The sequence below is a fragment of the Vanellus vanellus genome (assembly GCF_965231255.1).
Source record: "Vanellus vanellus genome assembly, chromosome: 23".
NCBI classification, from domain to species: Eukaryota; Metazoa; Chordata; class Aves; order Charadriiformes; family Charadriidae; genus Vanellus; species Vanellus vanellus.
The window spans coordinates 847,768-868,479 of record NC_138928.1 but is presented as its reverse complement, the minus strand read 5'-3'; the positions used below and the strand labels follow the sequence as shown (position 1 = coordinate 868,479).

General features: G+C 41.7%; 1 protein-coding gene across 1 annotated transcript in view; it reads right to left on the bottom strand.

Annotated features, from left to right (window-relative positions):
* Positions 1 to 728: 728 nt before the first annotated feature.
* Positions 729 to 20,712, bottom strand: part of IPO9 (importin 9) — a 40,454-nt gene continuing 20,470 nt past the window's right edge. Inside the window, exons 9-24 of the mRNA XM_082494494.1 lie at positions 19,910 to 19,959; positions 19,186 to 19,337; positions 17,959 to 18,057; positions 17,719 to 17,825; positions 16,429 to 16,568; positions 14,537 to 14,696; positions 13,318 to 13,544; positions 12,956 to 13,104; positions 11,890 to 12,018; positions 10,361 to 10,636; positions 8,448 to 8,614; positions 6,276 to 6,409; positions 4,623 to 4,742; positions 4,042 to 4,143; positions 3,144 to 3,220; positions 729 to 2,572 (exon numbers count right to left, since the gene is read on the bottom strand). Of these exons, the coding sequence (XP_082350620.1) occupies positions 2,462 to 2,572; positions 3,144 to 3,220; positions 4,042 to 4,143; positions 4,623 to 4,742; positions 6,276 to 6,409; positions 8,448 to 8,614; positions 10,361 to 10,636; positions 11,890 to 12,018; positions 12,956 to 13,104; positions 13,318 to 13,544; positions 14,537 to 14,696; positions 16,429 to 16,568; positions 17,719 to 17,825; positions 17,959 to 18,057; positions 19,186 to 19,337; positions 19,910 to 19,959 (2,200 nt within the window). The 3' untranslated portion in view covers positions 729 to 2,461. The remainder of the gene's footprint in view (positions 2,573 to 3,143; positions 3,221 to 4,041; positions 4,144 to 4,622; positions 4,743 to 6,275; positions 6,410 to 8,447; positions 8,615 to 10,360; positions 10,637 to 11,889; positions 12,019 to 12,955; positions 13,105 to 13,317; positions 13,545 to 14,536; positions 14,697 to 16,428; positions 16,569 to 17,718; positions 17,826 to 17,958; positions 18,058 to 19,185; positions 19,338 to 19,909; positions 19,960 to 20,712) is intronic.

Below are 20,712 nucleotides of genomic sequence, written 5' to 3'. Positions count from 1 at the left end.
CCACTTATCCCCCCCAATCTTCCCCATCTCACCAGCTACACTCTTGGAAAAGCCATCAATACCTGCAAATCAATGAGCAGTTTCTAACCAACACGCTGAAGAACTGCAGCAGGAACTCTAGGAGACACTGGCCCATCTGCCTCTGGGACCTTGCAATGGCAAAGAAATCCTTTGACGTCTCAGTTCAGGATGCGGAATGGTATCAGTAATACCAGGTTGCTCTCATTTTTTATGGTCTTGTTTAAACCCACCATCCAACTTAACTAAAGCAAGCGCCACGCACCAGTTGAGCCCCACCAGCACCTCTCCAGGAACACTGCCTAACCAGACCTGAACGTGCTCCATTTACAACCAACACCCTAAAACACACCTAGATGCTTCCAGATGTTTGGTATTCACTTACCTCCAAGAATGGATGATTGGTTTTGAGCCTTGCTGCCAATGCATGGGGCAAAAAAAGATGGTCCTACCCCTTCCCAGGGCTGGAACCTGTCACTCTGTGGACACCCTCTTGGTCCTTCCTATACATCTGTGAGGACACACCACTGCAGCCGTCTATTTCTAGTTTGGTTTCCTCAAGAGACTGCACTGTTCAGTTTAACTCGTTGGCCCTTTTCATTGAAAGCTGAGAGACAAATGCCTCAAAACAAAATTCCTACTAGACTTAAAAAAAAAAAATAAAAAATGTCAGGTAGAAGACAGAACCACAGCGTTCCCACCAAAGAGGCCATGGCACAAAGTTTAATTATATATTCTTATACACCAGATAATCCACAGGGAAGAAAGATACCGCAACACAGCTGCATGGAAACTTCTGATCAGAGCTTACGCCATATTAGACACAGACACACAAAAATCAGGCTTCAAATTCTGCTTCTCGGAGCTATTCATACAAAATCTTTAAGAATTTGAGGATGGGTCAGACCAGTCTGCAGCCAACAGTGGGGATTCCCCCTCGTTCTGCCCATTCTCAGGCACAACGTGAGGGGTTGGGGTGGGAGAGGGGAGCAAGGCCTGCTTTAGAATTCAGGGTTATTTCACCATTTTCCCCAAACGTGCTAAACAAATTGTGCCATCTTTGTCTGTTAAAAAGTTAATTTATTATCCCCTCCTGGTAAAAAAGTGAAAAGCTATACTCTGTTAGACCAGTGAGATATAGAATTACCCCAGCTCTTTTGAGGTTTTTAGATACAACTTCGAAGCATATTATTCCACAAAGGAACAGCAAGAACCTTTCTTAAGAAAGGAAAGTCTATAATGGGTCAGCCTTTTTCTTTTAAGCAGAAGAAGATGTATCCATTACAGGACTCCCTTTCTGTCCAGATGACTCCTGTGAAATACCCTAACATCCTCCGGGCGGCACATACAGAAAGTTTCCTAAGGAGAAATATGTCTTAAAAAAGTGACTTCGGGAAACAAGTGCAAGTTCCTTTTAAATCTGTTTTATAAGAAGGATACCAATGTACATTTTAATAGTTTTATTTTCATTTTCCCCAAGGGGGAACCAAAGGCAGAGAGGTGTTGTGAGATACATCGCGCTGTTCTTATGGGTAAATCAATTCGCAAATGTTATTTTACCACTCTATAAAAATACACACAGGAGTGTGAAGGAAGCAAAGTAGTTCAGAGTGGCTGTCATGGAGCAAATATGTTAAACACAATCAGTTTTTTTCCCCTAAAAATCGTGGCTCCTTGTGTTCAATAAAACCAAAGTCTTTAGTAGCCACATGCCACAGGAACAGAAATTTAAGTGGTAGCTTCCTTTGAGCATGTGCACACAAAAGCATTAGTAAAGAACTGCTCCCATGGGATCAGACAGCAGATGTGAGCAACAAAGCCCCATCCACCACAGGAAAGAGGATATGCATTCGGTTTTATTGTCTCAGCTTCCCATCCAAACTCCTGTAAACAGGTTCCATACCATTCTGGCATCTCTGATAAAAGAGTCTATAGTTCTATAAAAAGAAGTCACGCTGTAAGATCAAGATATTTACCCTGTATGTGTTATGTGAGCGCGAAGAGGAACAACCTTCCCATTTCTCAAGATACATCCAAGCAATCTGTAAGTGACCCAATTCCTTTCTCTGTCCAACTGTGCTGTGGGAAACTCAGTTAAGTGCCTCTTCACAGGTAGAGACAGTTTGCTTTGAAAAATATTAAGGACACATTTTTTTTTTATCTTTAAGAACTTCCTGGAAAGTTACTGTGGAAAATGAAAGTGCTCCCATGGTGAGACCAATGTGCAAAGCTCTACAGACTTCTGTCCTTGCTGCTTTCTTAGTATTCCTTCCCTTAGCAGATTCATGTTAGGATGAGGCTCAATACATCGCAACGAGGCCATCATCCACCTGTAACAAGCAGGTAGATACTGGAAAATGTTTTATGTTTAATCATAAAACATGGAATAAGCCAAAAAGAAAAATATTGTTCAGATATGATCGGGATGGTCTGTCGGGTGGGTTTAGATACCAATGGCCTGTAACACCCGCTTTTCGTTCTCATTGAGATGGTCTGAAAACATCGCGTAGCAGGGCTGCTGTGCAAACTGACAGAGGAAGTCAGTGAGATAGGCCTGAAAGGAAGACAGAAAGACCCAGTTAGCATCATGTCACTTTGGAAATTCTGTTTCTTCCATGTATCAAAAGATAAATTAACTCAACATGCATTGAGTAAGACAAAGGGGCTACGGGGAAGAGAAAAGCGATGCAGAAGGACGGGTGGCGGCAGAGGCTGATGAACGGCCACCAGGAAGGGGTAAAAAGCAGAAGCAAAGCACCTATACAGGGGCTGTGATGGGAGCAGCCCCCAGTGGAGTATGAAATTCTGTCATGTTCAGTCTCCCATCTACTTCTGCCTTTAGCAAATAGCTGTGAAGCTCATGTGTAGAAAAGTCTCATCTCCCTCTGTTCAAAAAGTTTTGTTCATTCACACTTCCAAGTTATAGATATTGATCCAACAAGGAAAAATAGCTCCAGGCACTCGGGATACTCAGCACTTTCCAAAGTCATTTCAATGAACTGAGTACCTTTGAGACATCAATAACTGGTGTTTACAGTTTTGTTAAAGTACAGCACAGAAAAATTAAGTTTACAAAGAATGACAGGAATGTGATTTAAAAAACCAAACTCATTCTAAAGCATCACCTGGAGATCTATTTGGTAAAGAGGGTCCTTTAATGCATCTGGATCATCCTCTTCATCATCTTCATAGTAATCCTCATCTGTCAGAGGCAAAGCAGCAGGTTTGAACATCAAACAGAACAAAACAGCTCAGGAAGTATTCTATTAGACTACAGTTGAAATCCAAGGATCCAAAACGAAATAGTTTCAGCACTGCTGGGTAAAAAAATTGATATCCAGAATATTTGCTCCGTAAGTTCAGATGATTAGAAAACACGACACGCCAGAACAAGAAGGGTCATAGAGGGAGTCTCAAGGAACGCGCAGGTGAGACGAGCATACAGGGGAAACTAGACAAGCAGGCTTGTTAGTTACGTGCACTATTATCTTATGCCTTAACCTTACGTCAGGGTGACACATTTCCAGTTCTGTGCTAATGTAAGTAGTCTCCCTTATTGTATTTGCCTGTAAGGTTCTCTCTTCTAAGACTATATGCAAACTGGAGAGCAGAGGAAAGGAGATATTATATCCGCTCCATCTTTACGTAGCTATTATTTCTCAAGGTCGCTCCACAAACAAGCTCACCCACTGCTTCAATATCGTCATTCCAAGGTCATGGCTACATCTTTAAGCATCAATTTTCTCTTTAGGATAAATACCTGCATGAACCTCACAGCAACATGAAGCCTACGCAGCATTTGAACTCTCAGGTGAAAAATGCAGTTATTTAACCATCGTGTTATTCAAAGATATGTCCCTCTCTTACAGGAAAAAAAAGTCCTTATTCAAAATCCCAGTGTAATATTTCCTTCCCCTTGCCTGCAGTCTCTGTTGAGCTGCTGTCGAGGAAAAAAAAAACTTTGACTAGGATGTCATCTACTCTATTTTCACTTTGAGTAAGCACTTTAAAGCTGTTACTTACCATACTTGTTTGTAGAAAGAATATCTGATAAGAACTGTCCTGCTAAGCCTTCATCTTCATCCTCATCCTCTTCCTGATCCTCCCACATATCATTTGAATCATCTGCTTAGAAAACAAAAATTTCTAGAGATAAACGAAAGCTGAGAGGTCAAGTCTGTCAATGACTGTACAGGGGAGTGGGTAGTTTTTAGGCAAACATCCCTGCTCATGTAGGTGGATGAAGGGAAACGCCTGCAACCTCTACCACGCCTTTGGAATGAGTAACTCAAGAACTGGAGCTAGGCAAAAAGCAGCTGCAAGAATGGATGCCTGAAGCAGGGGAGAAGAAAGGCAAACCAGATACACAAAGAAAAGATAATTTTGTTGGCATATGGTCAGATCCCATCTTCCAAACTGGCCCAAAATAATTTTCACGTTGAAGAATACACAACACTGATTTTATCCTTTGGATCACTATTTAAGCCTTTGTAATTACAGGTATACTATATACTATTGTGAGTTTATTACTATAAATGCTTCTGACAAGATTACAGGGTAGATTATAAACCAGGCAAAGAGGAAAAGCAAACCCAGTATTTTACCTTGGCTCCAATCTGCAGTTGTCTGTCTAGATGCATTTGCTTCCATCGCGTTAGAAAGTTCATTTATTATTAATTTTAAGATTTTTACTAACAAAGGAATGTTCGTCCAACGTTCAGGATCTGTAACAGGAAAAAAAAAAATTCATACTGCTTTTAATAAAAAGTTGTTAAAAACAGGCCTTTTTTGGTGGTGGCTGTTTTGTTTTTAATTTTACCATACATATGCAAAGCTCAGATGAGCAAAAACGTACAGGTTGGGAGGAAAAAAGAAACTGACAAAAAATCCCCAGTGTTCCTTCCGTGTACCTTCACAGCTAGATTTCCAAAGATCTTAACTGCAATATCGAGCCCTACATATTGTGAATGACGAGAAGGCATAGCTAAAATCTTAACAGCTGAATTAATCTGTGAGTCTACTCAATGAAGTCAGTTACAGATGACCTCATTAAGCATTCTTCTCTGAAGTTATTGTTGCACATCTAGCAGTGCTTTCAAGTAAGTGAGCGGTGCAGCACTCCCACGCGTGGCTCTGCCCTTTCTGAGACAACTGAGCTCCAACTTTTTCTCACCAGGGCTCTTCCAAGGCCTAATTATTCCATAGGGATAGCTAGACAGTGGTTTTGTCCTTAAATGCCGCAATAAAGATCCTACCAAATAAAGAAACTGGGAGCACTAATTTTAATTCTTTAGGTGCTCAAATGCTAGCAACTACCGTTCTTCTACCTGCCTAGACAATATCTGAGTTTGTTTGGTTTCTGCTGTTTGGTGGGGTTTTTAAGCAGAGAATAATAAGGTACCAGGCGCTTTGTGACCACCCCTTACCTCTTACGCTCCTAGTGCTTTCCCCTATTTATTTCCTTTACTGAGTGTTACCGCATCACCCCTATGACAGCTGAAGGCTCGGGAAGCACTGACTGCCCCGATGAGCCTCCAGTTTACACCCCATCCCGCAACTGGTTGTGCGCAAGCTCTGGCATGGCAAGTCGCAGAACCAAGGTTCTGACTGATGGCTGAGGACAGCGGCTCCCCGGCGTCCTCCCCTCTGGGGCTCAGTCCCCAGCAAAACACCTGCCCAGTGCTCTCTGCGATTTAATATACGAATCTCTATACAGTAATCTCCAAACAAGGATTTTGGGTTCAGCCAATTAAAAGTAAGACAAGTCTTATACAGGAGAATGGCCAAGCTTTCCTTAAAAGAGATCTCTAACTTGTTGAAATCATTGCTGATATTTGTGAAAGTCTGTCTCATCAAACGAAATACCACTTCTATTTTTAAAATCTCTGCATTCACTAAACACACCTTCCTCTCAGAGAAGCTACTAGGAATCATGAAATTTTCAATTCTATCTCATTAGGTAGAACAGGATGATGCAAACCAGCAGTGAATAACTCCCTATCCTGTAACCATCTCATCCACTTATATTAAATCAGAGACAACAGGAGTCTTCCAAATCAGTCTTTGACAGAATTAAAGCAAATAATGAATATATTAAGTACACAACGTATGGATTAGCTCTAAAAAACAACATGCACCTTCTGTAGGAAATATCTCCCATAGCTTTGTGTGATCCACAGGATCTATTTTACAGTCTTTCATAGCATCTACTAAGAGAAAAAAAAAACCCTGTTAAAAACAGCAAAATGATTACTTACTTTTGGCCGACTTTGATCGTGTCCGTATTCCCTCATCCATATTAAATATTTCTTCTCCCTTTACCCTAATGTCCTGAAGTCGCTTGTCATCTGTGTTGATGCCATACTGGAGGAGTTTACACAACGCTACAGAGCTGGGGAGCAGGGAACAGGAAAATCACAGATGAGAATGTCTCTAAACCGCCTGACTTTCACAGCGAACTGCTAATGGGGAACACATGTCCAGAGCACACATTCAGATGCCCTTTTTTCTACGCTTTTGCCAAGAATAAGCATTACAGAATTTTCCTATTTCTCCTGCTTTATGTCAGCACATGAAAATGGACTTGTCTCCCGACCTGCACAGCAAGCCAAAAACTGACAAAGCTTTGGATTAAACACTACCAAACAGTGCATACATACATTAAAGGTTTTTCCAGTTCAGAAGGGCCACGAGGTTAAACACAGTCCTGGAGCATCACATGCACATGAAGATGGAATTAAGAGGAAAGCGGTGACAAGAAAGTAGTAATTTGCTTGATCTGCAGCCATGAACATCTTTTCTACTTTTGTCCAGCCTCAAAGCTCTTTTTCACTTCTGGTCCTTCACAGCTCAGCTACACTCAGACCTTCTAGCTGGCTCCCTCGGTATCTTCACGTGTTCCTTCCATCTCTGCTGCTCAGATTTCCACGTCACACTTTCAAACCTTCTCCAGTTTCAGGCTGTTTTCAAGCCATACTGAGGATGACTTTGACTACAGGTTAAGGCCACCAATTTACACTTGGCACTTTTAAACCTCTCTCCTGGCTTCACAAAGTGAAGTTTCAGAGCTCCGTGGAATTTGCTCTTTTAATGCTTTCACTTCAAACCCTCTCTCTCCCCCACACTATGGCTCTAAGTTCCCATACTGCTGGTTTGGACCCAGATCTTACATGCCACCCCTGAGTTGCCCAAAGTTTTCCCATCTTTTCATCATGAAATAGCCACTTCAACCTGCCACTCACAGGGATGGGGACTGATGCACGCAGAAGGTGTCAGCTACCTTCACGTTCTTTTTACTACCTCTAAACAAGAGGTTCCTCTGAGCAGGCATTGCTTTTCTTCAGTATGCCGAAAAAAACCCTAGCATTTTCTAACGCATGATAAGCATCACCGTAAATAACCCAAATCAAAGTGTTTAACATAGCGTGGAGCCCTGCCAAGTCATCTGTACACAAACAGCTCTAATCGTGGACAATATGGAGACAGCACCGAACAAAGTTTAACCTCGTTCTCCCTGTCAGAGCCAGCCTTGGCTTTCCCTGTGGCCATAAGCGGTCTCAGGGGATCCTGCAGACAACTCTGCTCTGTCAAAACGGGGATAAACCTCTTAGGGATGAAACGGACAAAGTGCAACCAAAACCAGCACCAGATCCCCACATCAGACTACCTCTTGCTCTGCACCATCGTTCACAAACTTCCATTTTAAACATGCTTTTTCTTACTATTTTTTTCACAGGCTATTTGACTGCCTTATAACAGTAACTCACCAACGCATACTAAGAAGTGAGTTAACAGCTGGTGAGACCCCCAAGAGTGGTGTGGTCTGTTAGGCTGCACATTTCCAGAAAAATCAAAGACAGCAGCTGCAGCAAAATTTAAATTAATACAGAGCGTTTCATGCCTTGGAATACAGTACTCAGCCTCCACCAGAACACAAATGTGCTCCTACAGCAAAAGGGAGAGAAAACTGTTTCAGTTGATTTCTTTATCGACTTTTAAGAGATCGTTAAATCAACAAGAAATCACCAGATTCTCTTAGGAAACCCTCTACAATGCCCTGAAACACTACAGTAATAAAGGCAATCACACGTGTGGAAGCTATTCTCATCCCATTCACAGACGTTCAATCTCAAAAGCACTCCTGTGCTCGCAAGAGACACCCCCTTCCCCCTTGGGTACCCCTGTTCCAGCACAGAAACACCAGGCAGCAAGAGGAGCACTTAGTGGAAGATCAGAGATTGCTCCAATTACCGCGGCTCTCCTGAGCCAAACTGACAGTGCAGGAAAAAATTAATTCTGTCCAACGTTGGCACACACTAATCCAAGTCTGAACCATCTCCCCTTTCCCTCATACCTCGTGCATTTAAGTGCAATGGGACGATCAGTCAGCTAAGGTTAATGCATGGATCTGGTTTATGAAAATATCCTACCTGACTTTGCCTTCATATTGCCCATAGAACAAGTGCTGCCGGCTCATCCATTCGGCCATTACGAACTCCAAGGCAGGCTTGCCAGTTGGTCCGGGGAGACTACACAGGAACTCTAGGAGTGGTTCCAGTTGTGAGTGAACCAAGTGGGCAAACACCATAATCAAGGACTACAGGAGGAGAAAGGAAATGTTAGCTGTACATAATTTAATAGCTGAAAATGTTTTATCAAATATTCAAGTAAATGAGTTTTCTGCAAGAGTAGAGACTGTGTTTGCCAACCCCAAGAGGAAGAGAAAGTATAACCCTCTGCAAGACACTCTGTGCTACAAAAGCAGGCCATGAACTACTACAGTCAACAGCAGTTGAAGAAAAAAACCAGCAGGAATAAGTTTACTCACACCCATGCCCCAAACTAACAAACCTTCCTAAAGCAAAGATTACAAACCTATTCAAAAAATGTTGCAGTTGACTTTTGATTAGCAAAAATATCATATGGCAACACTCAGACACTGCGACTGCCCCAGTTTGCTCAATGGACCAGAAGCCGTACACATGGTTCTATACACAGAGCTCTAAATCGACGCCTATCTAGCAGAAACTCAGTTCATCAACCAGCTAAGGAACAGAAATTATCCGTCCACAGATTCAGCAGAACTTTTCCAATTCTGAGTGCACTCTGAACACAAGTTTTAGGGAAAGAATTGCAAGTTTTAGAAAGGTCTTTTTGTTTTTCTGGTTTGGTGGTGTTTTATTTTTATTTGGTTGGGGTTTTTTGTTGTTGTTTTTTTGGGTTTTTTTGTTGTTTTTTTTTTTTTTTTTTTTAACAGATGCAGTTTTACAGTCTGAATCTTAAAGACCAGGAGTGGAATTCACACGCTGTGTATGTCTAAACACTAGTTCCAAGTCTGAGGGCATCCCTGTAGGCTTCCTCAGGGAAAAGCTGCCCATCTCCAGAGGCCCATCTTTCAGGCTAACACAGGGAAGAGATTCATCACTGTGAAAGGCTCGTTTCTCTTCCCCTGGCTGCAGGGGCCTCATGTGACTGCTTCAGATTTAAGCTTCCAGATCTTTTAAATCCAAAAAATAAGCAAAGTGAGAGCCATTCTGAACAGTTAAGAATCAACAGTGTTTCCAAGGCGAGGGGAAAAAAAAAAACAACAAACCACCAAGGCTTTAAGATGAAATCTGTGCTGACATCCGAATGGCATTCTTGATTCAGCATGTGCTGGCTTGAAAAATGCACGTACAAAAAAATCAGAGAAATACACAAGAGTGCCACAGTGAGGGCAAAGGTGGGATCTTGCCAGAAGGCAAAGCTCCTCAACAGTGCCAGCAAAAAGCCTTCCCCCAGCTGCTGCTGAGGACCCAGGGCAGCCATCACTACATGGTTTACATTAAAGGCACAGACAAGAAAGACAGAAGAGAGAATGAAGACCACTGGGATAAAATCATTCCATAAAAGTGTGCCACTAGAAGCAGGTCAAGACTAGAAGAGATGGTGATGCTCTTGCCTGGCGGGCCAACTCTACCTCCCATCCACCAAAAGTTCACTTTGTCTCAACTCCCAGACATCTATCCTTTGAATACAGCACAAAACCTCTCAGAAACACGTGCTGCCTTTGCCACAACATCCATACTTGGACAACTCTTGTTCCCTTCTAAAAGTTCACTGCTTGTAAGCACAAGGTCGTGAGGGACTATTTAAGGTACGCTAACGCTTACCCACAAGAACCGGGCTTACTCTGTAATCCGGACAACTCTGTATGAAAAGAGCAGGCATTTTCCTGACTACTTCAAGAAGATATGCAGAACCTCTAATTGCAGTAGCCATAAATAATCAGGCACACACAAAAAAATGACAATTTCTTTTCCTGACACTTCTACTTACTCTCCTGGGTGCCCAGCCAGCTCACCTGCATTACACTGAGCGTCTCCGCTTGCTGCATTTTGCTCAGGATAGCTCTCAGGATCTGGTCCAGATTCTCTCCCAGCTCACTTCCTGCTTTCGAAATTAAAGTGGAGACCAGCCTGCCCACAAAGGCAGCTGTGAATTCTGAGGTCCTTGGATCTAGAAGCTGGCTCACCACCTGCATCACATACCACAGTCCATTGTGGCCTTGCTCATCATGCCATTGTGCAATTTGCTCCAGCGCCACCGAGACATATGCACGCAGACACTCACCACCATTCTAAACAAGAAAATTATCATGTTAGAATTTCCCTTTCCAGGTAAGGGAGCAAGGAGGCGTGGGAAGACATCTCCTTTCATCACTCAAAAAAGACCCTTAACCAAGATGAGAACAATGGGCAAACGAGTGGTTTCCGTAAAAGATCCAAGCTCTCTAATGTGCAGTAAAATGAGTGCCTAAATTTAAAAATAATTTCTACGGACTTCAGTTCATCATCAAGTACAAAACTCTTCATTGTCCAGGCAGCTCTCAAGTGGATCATCTAGTAAATACAAAGAACCTGAAGCAGCTGGAGTTTTATGCCACTCTTGTTACCCAGAGAAATTCCCAGAGATTCTAACAAGTGAGAGGTGAAGACAGCAAAGTGTTGCATGAACAAAACACAACCCAGCAGCCAAGCTGCAATCTTTTTGAATTCTTAAAACAAAGAACCAGCAGAGCAACCAGCACACTGGTCTTCAACCTACTCTTACTGGTGTCTTGGTTTAGGGAAAGCCATTTCTATGGTCTGTATTCACATGGCAAAGGGTAGTTGTAACTATAAAACTCCTTCGGCAAGGAATGAAACAAGCTTTATTGCATATATGCCAGCTAGTAGCTGGAATAAAAAGGCACGCTTCACTTTTAGCCTCTCATGCTTTTTCTTGTTTAAGTACTCCAAAGACATCATCAGGTAACAGCAGAGCCTGCCAAAAAGTACAGCCCAGGCACTACTGCTGTCTGAGATGAATCCTCGCTCTCCCTCCAGCCCATACCTTGCTCAGTCAAAAAGAAGTTTGCCCTCCCCTGCCCACCTAAATGAGTACAGGAGAAAAGTGCTAGAAGGAGGAGGTCTAGAAGGTCTTTTACTCAGGAGGTCTATTGCTTGCCTATGCCTGAGTGTGTTCCTGAAGACAGTCTCTGCCATTCCTAGGTATGATGCAAGTAGACAGAAAAGCAATAAGTTTGTTCGGGTTTTTTTTCAATTGGGTTTCCTTTTTTTTTTTTTTAATGTGCTCCAGAGCCCTAAAACAAAAAAAAAAGGTCAAGGCTGCTGCTTTCTCACTCCTGTCCTCCAAATTAAGGAATGATCAGTAAAAGTCATTGCAGGCCCTTGAAGAGCAGTACTTTCATGATAAACTGGAGGTGGCAGAGACTCCTGAGCAGGTGCCAATATAGCTACTGGCAAGCAAAGACTAGGCTCCCTTAAAGGCTGTGTCACCTCTCTTGGACTTGCATAGCCCTGCAATCCTTACCCCTCCCCACAGCGTTACCTGCATAGTGGCATTGTCATCTGTGTTCAAGCTGCACTGAGCCACTGCAGGGAATGCTTGGCAGATCAGGAGCTGGGAGAGAGGAGGTTTTGTATTCCTCACAACTGTGGTCAATATATCAATGGAAGTCTGAAAGGAAAACACAAACAAAAGCACTGTTACAGCAGCAGCCATAGTACACTAAGTCAGCATTACCCACCACTGGTGCAAGCATCAAAGGCGTGAACCGAAGGGATGTAAACCAGTACTGCGATCACATCCTGATTTTACAGTCTACACTATTTTTTTAAATCAGAGGACCTTGGAGTCATGCACCCACAGCGCCACTGTATTTGACACGGACACACGGTGTGCACTGTAAAAGTTCCCAAGGCAGTTAAAACATTAAAAGCAGTGTAACCACTTAAACACAGCAAACAGTTTCACAGTCCCCTGATGCATGCTAATCAGTACAGCCAGAGAACTCTTCTAGCTGACTTGTTCCATTTTGTTTATATTGATTTAAATTTATTTTAATTACCCATGAGCAATTGTTACAGTCAGACCAATCAATAGGCAGATTATAAGCATATTGATAAAGATGTTTATGGGTTTAAGTCCGTACAATCATTCTACATAGTTAATGCTTAATCTTTTATAAGCTGATTTTTCATAGAAAGGATAAACCTGTATAATTTATCTTCATCAATTTATACATACGTGACATATAAATCAGAAAAAGACTTAGAAAAAAGTGCAAGAAATAGTCATGTACCCTGCTGGAGAACATTCCACCAAAAAGAGGAGACTGTTACTGGTGAAGATGGCTACATCAAAGCAAAATGACTTAGGGATACGCTGCAGAGACTGAAGAAGGCCAGAGAAACAGTTTAATTTAACTTTTGGAAGCATCTCCCCCCACCTGCAGTTTGCCTTCTCTCCACAAAGAAACTTCTACCAGTGATCAAAGTCATTGTTCCAAAACAGTTTAAAAGCAACCCTTCTATTCTTTGCAGACCAGCCATCCTATACGTTAAAGAACAGGGAATCGTCTCCAGCTAAGACCATGTACCACTGTAGCACTTACTGCACAAAGCCCTGCTGGGATCTTGTCAGCAGGGGCCTGCATGATGCTGACAAGAGTTGGTATTAGCCTCATCTGCATTGGACCCTGGCAGGCTTCTATCTGAGCTAGCTCCTTAAAGATATCTTGGGCAAGAGAAGCAACAACTGGATCTGGAGAGAGAAAGCACCATTTACTACAACATACTAACAAACACGTCTCAGTTTTTGCTACCGCTATTTCGAACAGGCAAAGCAGCAAGTTTCCCTTCTAGCTTTACCGTTGAATGAATCAACGTTCATTCAAATTGTCATTTATTAAGTTTTCAGCACTGGGATTCAGTAGCAAAAACAACTGTACGTTGAGAATGTAACTTGAACACATACCATTACTGTACTTCAGAAATATTGCAATCGTGAAGGGGCAGATTTTGTTCTCCACACTTGCTGTAAATGCTGGGTCTACCGTACAGACAATGCACAGCGTCTCCATCACAAGGTTCAGGACCTCTGAACTGAACTGAGTTGCCAAGTGGATCAGTCCGTCAAGAATGCTGGGAAGGAAAGGCTGCAACACATGGGTGCTCTCAGAGATCTTCAGCTGGTCACAGTAGCTAGACAAGAAATTTGCGATACACATCAAATACATTAAAAAGTGATTTATACATTTAACACTAAACGATATATAAGGGGTTATTTCACCCCACCCATTCTTTTCCCTTAAGTTCACTCCTCCAGGACTTTTCCCCATCGGTCTACTATTCCTTGATCTCTCAACAGCTCCGCTGTCTTTCCTCCTCATTCTATCCCCAATGGTTCGCAGAGTTGAGCCAAGTGATGTTAAAAGCTTCCACCACCATTTAGCAAGAACTCTCTCTTAGAGCTGCTCACCGATGGAGAAAAACCTTGAGGCAAAAAATAGTCTGAGAGCGAGCCTCACTGCTTACAACGTCTTTAATCACCATGTTCTACAAGTGAGCTAGGGAAGAAAAAAAAATTCAGGAATAAGTTGAAGTCTCAGCCTTTATTCATTGTCATTTCAGTGCAAACAGAAAACAAGATGGTTTGGGGGGGAGTGATGTGAGGAAGAGTAGTTCTTTTGTGTGTTTTTTGCAGGATTTTTTTTGTGTGTGTTTGTTTTTAAACTTATGTTCAATTTTCACGTTAGGGTCAAAACAGCAGATCTTCGCCTTTTCTTTTTGCAACTTACAAAACCAGGATGCCAACACCAGCCCACTCCCAAACATTCCTTATTGTTGTGATTTGCTCCACGAGCCCGTATTATGTCATTCAGCCACCTTTGTGACTGAACAGGAGTAATCTTAATTTCATTTTTATGCTTTCCATTGCTATCTAGTTCTGCTTGTCTTTGGGACTGTACCATTTTATTGTAGCCAACCTTGAATCTCAATTTCATATTCCTCATTAGAATTATTTTACTTTGAACCTGCTTGCTTACACTTTTTAAGTTGACATCTATTTCATTCAAAGCAAATACTTCCACAGTCTATACAGAAATATCATCAATATTTTAACATACCAGTTTTATAAGTGTAATTTATACCACCTATCCCTGGAGCTTTGGAATATCTTAGGGTTTACTTACCCCCAGATAGCTCTGACTGCAGATATTCGGACAGAAGGAGGCTGGGTTTCATGTAGACCACTGACAGTAGCTTGCAAGAACTGCTGGATTAGTTCTGGAGACATAGCCACTGTAAAACGGCTGGCAGCCCACAGAGCACGACCCAGGAGAAAAGGAGACACTGAAACAAAACAAAAAACCCCAGTGGTTTTAGCGTACATTTTATGAGTTTGAAATTATAACTGCTTCCATCCAGTATCCATGATTTCATCATCCCAGTAGGAAAACTGGAAGATACAACATAGAAGACCAGCATGCAGGCATACAAAGATTTTTTGTTGATGGGCAGAAGCCACTTTATTTTCTTTGTTATTTCAAAAAAATTCTCATTTGTTTAAATAATAAAAAAAAACAACACCAAAAAACCACTTCTTCCTTCAACTAGTTACACTTGAATTCGTTCATCAATACAGCAACACATGCTTTAGTGATCATCAGAACAAAAGTAAAGGAAGAGAATGCCTTTTCAGTAATTCCTATTTATCTAACTCCATATTCTGTCCTCAACAGCAGCAAATTGCAGAAGCTTAGGGGAAAGAATTAGAGGAAAAAAAGTATGCATAAAGAGATCTTTTACAGACTGCTTTTCTAGTTTCCAGCCATCCCCTTGTAACTACAGAACATAATGTTCAACAGCACCAGAGAAACCGTGAATACTCATTATCTACTCACCTGTTTACACTTATCAAGGTATGAGGTATCCCTATCGAACTTAACCCTTCTGCTTTTTCAGGCTAAAAGTATCCTTATCTATTTAGGCTGTCCTCAAGCAGATAATGCTCTTTATCTCTCAGCATCTTTACTGCCATTATTTATACTCTTGTGAGTATTAGTTTTTAGATGAGGACTTAAGAAGTCCATGCAAGATGTACAGCTTTGTTTCCTAAGCAAGCATTATAAAAAGCAAGATTTTTTGCCTTACTACAATTACTGAGCATTAAATGGACATCCTCCGAGAACTATCTATATACTGACTCCAGCAGCTCTTTCTAGATCACAATAGCTCATTTACAACCCAATACCCAATATGTAAATGTGTGTAAATACATGTAACAGCTGAGGTTGGGTTTTTTGTTTGTTTGGGTTGTTCTTCCCCACACATCGCACACTGCACTTTGCACACCATTTCTTCATTCAAAATTAACTCAAAATTAACCTTCTTTGCAATAGTCTAAATACATGTTTCTTTGATGAACGCATCCAGCAATTTGTTTTTCTGCACTGACACAACTTAATGTGGACTCAATGATGCTCCTATTGGCTTAAATTTCTCAAATTTTAATTATCTGCAAGGACTTTTGAGGTCTGACTTTTAACAACTCCGTTGACTTTCTTGCACACTGATGTAAGATAACATAGGAAGCAGAAGCCTGTGGAGTCCCCAATAACAGGATCCCACTCAGCTAGGAGTAGCATTTGAATTCATGTGCTCGGACTAGCGTCAGCCTCAGTGTAAAGAAAACAGGATGCTATGGTGCTGCAGGAGTTCTGAAGCCTCTTAAACACTGCTGGTGTCTTTCCCAGAAACAGATACAAGACAACAGAACAGCTATTTTCCACCAAGTTCCCCAAGCAACTCTCCTACCCAAGCCCTACAGGCTCAAGCATCCAGTCAATGGCGAGTTTCAGCTGAAAGCACGGTGTCCTACCTTTCAAGGACTTACACTAGACCTGGCAGCATGTGTGAACTCACAAGATAAGATTCGTGCCCTTTCACATGCACAACGCGCACAACTGCATTTCACACCACCACATGCACGCAGCAACCCGATTCATCAAACATTTTTGTTTGTAAGAGATTTCCAAGGTCTGCACTCAGCAGTTACTCTGAGTAATGACAAGGTCCCGTGTACCTGAAAGGTTGAGGTCTGCAAGAACAACATTTGTCAGGAAGCCGTGCATATCAAAATGTATTCGACCATTCTTCACGCTGTCTGTAATAATAGACTTCACCGAGCCCAGGGCAAGCATACAAGCTTCATGTATTTTCCACCTGTAAAAGAATTCAGATGCCTTTAGTTTTTTCCTCCACTATCACCTCAATAAATAAATAAAAATTCTGAACTGAAACCATTACAATTTTTTTTGGTCTAAGCTACCATAACTATTTTCTTGATCCCAAAGCAGAGAATTTAAAAAGGCGTTGAAAGAAATGAACATTTGCAAAACTCAGCAAGTTGGGGGCTTGGAAACTCACCCGGGTTAACAGCATTCTCAATCACTTTCTAAAATACCAGTTGAATAATTGTTAATTCCCGTATCAATTTTGTTCCCGTAATAAAAAAAGAAGTGAGACCTTTCTGTGAAGGCTTCCATCTGCAGCTGTGCCTTGCTTGATTATTCTATGTGTAGAAGCACTGTGCTAGCCAGTACATTAAAATTTTAAAAATATCTATTTTTGCATTATATTTTGTTAATTATGATGAAATAGGGTTATGGGCAAATACTACTTCTCCTTGGTTTTATCTGTGAAGCAAACAACCTACTTTAAAACTTACACAATTCAGACAGACGAGGACTCAATGTCCGATTGCTCTGACATTCAGTTGCTGCTCACTATACAGAGTGGCTACTCTGACACTAATATTCAAAATAAACACAAACACTGAACTAAGGCACTGCAAAACCAAGAGAGAACAGTTATGGAACAGCAACCAGGTCCTCTTGCAGTTGAGCTTTCTCCTCCTATCCCCAAATAACATTGAAAATTGCAACTCTGAAGTTGCAACACGTACATCTGCACACAGCACCTATATTTCTTCTTTACATCAAGTAAAAGACAATATGCCTGAAATTTTCAGCTCAATTAACTGAACAGAAAGCGAAAGTATTGCCAATTTCTCTTCAGATTGCGTTTCCAATGATATGTTTTAAGGAACTGTCAGGGTCTGGAGGGAGGGAGCCTGGGAACAGCTAGCTTGTGCTAGGAATTGCTGAAAGGATTCCAGATGAAGATTTCGTCATCTGGCTCAAGAACTGCTGTACTTCCTTTTTCTCCTTCTAATCAGAGGTCTCAAATTTCATCCTGGTGCATCAGCGGCAATGTCACAAAAAAAAAAAGTGATTAAATTGCGCTGCACCCAACGCTGCAACAGAGCTTGCCATTCGTATCAGTGTCATCCCCTGCTGCCCCATCTCCTTACCAGTGCTCAGCACCGCTGTTTTTAGCCTGCTCAGCTTCTTGTAAATGCCTTGTAGCTGCTGCAGCCAAAGCAGTCGCACTCTCATTCTGGAAATCAGCAGCCACAGCCTGCACAGAAGGAAACACTTAGTTGTATAGACTTTTAAAAGTTGGTCTTTTGTCCAAATGCCCTTCATGAAGCTAGGTCTATTATTTGTTACTATTATTTTGGTTCCATCTTAATGTGGAACACACTTCATACCAGCAAGAGATCCTGTGCAGCAATCCTCACTGTATAGGAAAAAGTGTCATCATCTTCATCCTCCACAAACTGTTGCGGATTTGCGGTCCAAACTTTTATCTGAAACAGAAAGGAGACAAGAAGGACAGGGTGGATGACAAATTCAGCACACCACAGGCAAAAAGGAGCTTTTCTGTTTCCGGTAATCTTAGTTTTGCAAAACACATAATTTTTCTCTGCCATAAGAAGTCATCATCCTCAACTGATTTTTCTTATACTCTATTAGAGAAACCTTTGAAAAGAATAGAGCCTCTCTGTTCTGAGCTCATCTTGCTCTTCTGCTCCTCATTTGAGATCAGAATTTGTCTGACTGCCGTGGCATCAATGCTACACAGTTTTATTTATAGATGAGGAATGGCAGAAGCAAATGAATCTTTAACAGAGTGCCTGTTCTTATGCATGCCTACCTAAACAAGAGAAAAAGACGATAGATGTCAGTCTTGGGAGGCCAGGAGCCATGTAAAATTTCAGTACAAATAATTTCACACTACTAGCACAACATTTTCACTATCACAGAAATCTGGCTATCCCTTTCATAATATAATGATCATAATATAATCCTCATATTCACAGCATAATTCTTCTTGAAGGAATGAAGGAAGAAACCTTGGGAGAGTTGGGGTTGCTCAGCCCAGAGAGGAGAAGGCTCCGGGGAGACCTTATACCAGTCTTTCAATGTGTAAAAGGGGCCTATAAGAAAGACGGAGAGAAACTTTTTATCGGGGCCTCTCGTGACAGGACGAGAGGCAATGGTTTTAAACTGAAAGACGGCAGGTTTAGATTAAATGTATGGAAGAAATTTTTCACTATGAGGCTGGTGAGAAACTGGAATACGTTGCCCAGAGAAGCTGCAGGTGCCCCATCACTGAAAGTGTTCCAGGTCAAGCTGGAAAAGGCTTTGGGCAACCTGGTCTAGTGAAGGGCGCCCCTGCCCATGGCAGAGGGGTTGGACTAGATGATCTTTGAAGGCCCCTTCCAACCCAAAGCATTCTACAATTCTGTGATTTGCTGCTCATGTTACACCTTTTAGGAACATTTGGATGCTATTGCCCTAACTCCTGGCACAGCAAAGTGACAGAACAGCCTACTAGATCACAGCAACTTCCACGCGCTGAAACTCTTCCGAGGACATTCGCTGTTTTAAATCTCTCATTTCATTTGCTTCCTAAACAAGACATACGTGCTCACCTGCTCCTCTGTGATCTGCATGTAAAGGAGGATGTAATAGATCAGCTCTGGCAAAGCCTTCTTCACTGTGCTCTTAAATTTGTTGTTTTCCAACAAGGCATGAACAAATTCAAATATGCTGAACACTAGATTTTCAAAGCCCAATACTTCACCTGAACAAAGTAGGGGGAAAAAAAAAAAACCAAAAATGAACATGACTGATTATGCCAACACACAGAAAGGCAGAAGTGAAAACAAAACCCATGACTGAATATGCTAACTTACAGAAAGATATAAATGGATGTCAAATATAATTACAAACGGTTAGTTTGTCTGATGAGATAATGTTTATTTTTACTCCTGGACTAGCAAGGGCAGTGGCAGCCCCCGGAGGATGTCTGTCCTCATCACTTTCTGCTCTCTTCCCACCTCACTGCATGCCCCTCATTAAAACTGATCAAAAGCTCAACCTAAAACCTGTTTGGTTTTCTTTTGTGCTATTACTTTTACCTCAACACTGTTGCAAAACTCACTCCTTGAGTCATTAAAAAACTTAAATTACGCAGCTTCCTCGATCACAATCACATGTAACTTGCAAAGAAGTGATGGACACTGTTCTAATGCCATAACTGTACCTTTAAGCATGATCTCCTACAGTGTTTCAGTCACTGTTTTGACAACAATATTAGGCAAGTCCATTCCTCCTCAAAATGAAAGGCAAAAGTGCAGTTTAACAAGTTCTTACCATCAGAATCCACAGGGTCCTCCACCTCTTCTGTGTAATTTACTTCTGTTCTCACATAAGTGGATGGCGTTAAGTAAATACACATGGTTCTAAGTACTGCATCTATTTAAGAATTAATCTGTTCCTATATTAAAATTCCTGAGAACTAAGGAAGTTTTCTTTTTAAAAAAAAAAATCTTTGACTTTACGCGCAGTCCTGTGTTTCAGAGAGAAGACAAGCCCACAGCCCCTGGCTTTGTCCATTGCTCAACTTCAAAGATCACTTCCACATGACCTCAGTACATCCTTTAGATCATTTGATTCACTTAAACCAAATCCCCCAAGGTAACCCAAAAACTTCATTTACGCTAAAACTTTGCAAAAATGGAACCACTCAGACTCAACTCTTTCCAGGGAACAATGACCCAATTCAACACTTCACTGCTGCCAAAGGCTGAGGAGCCACGCCACGATCCCACATGCTACCTTATGTTGACTCTGCTCCTCATCACGCCTCTCCACTGCCTCAAACCCTGGGAAGTGGCAGAAAACTAACCTGGGGGTGGAGAGGAAGGTGGTTTCTTCAGGGATGGCGAATTGAAGGTCCAACAGATGCCAGAGCAAACACAAGGGAAGGAAGGACAAGACTCCCCTTTTGCAAACAAAAAACTATCTTGGCAGCTCAGCTGCCAGCAGTACTTTAGTAGGAGACAGGACAGGAGAGGGAGAAAATACACTACCAAAAATTTAACAAACAGCTTCTTGTATTTTAACAGGTGTCTAAAAAAAAAAAAAAAAACAAAAAAAAAACACCCCACCCAAAA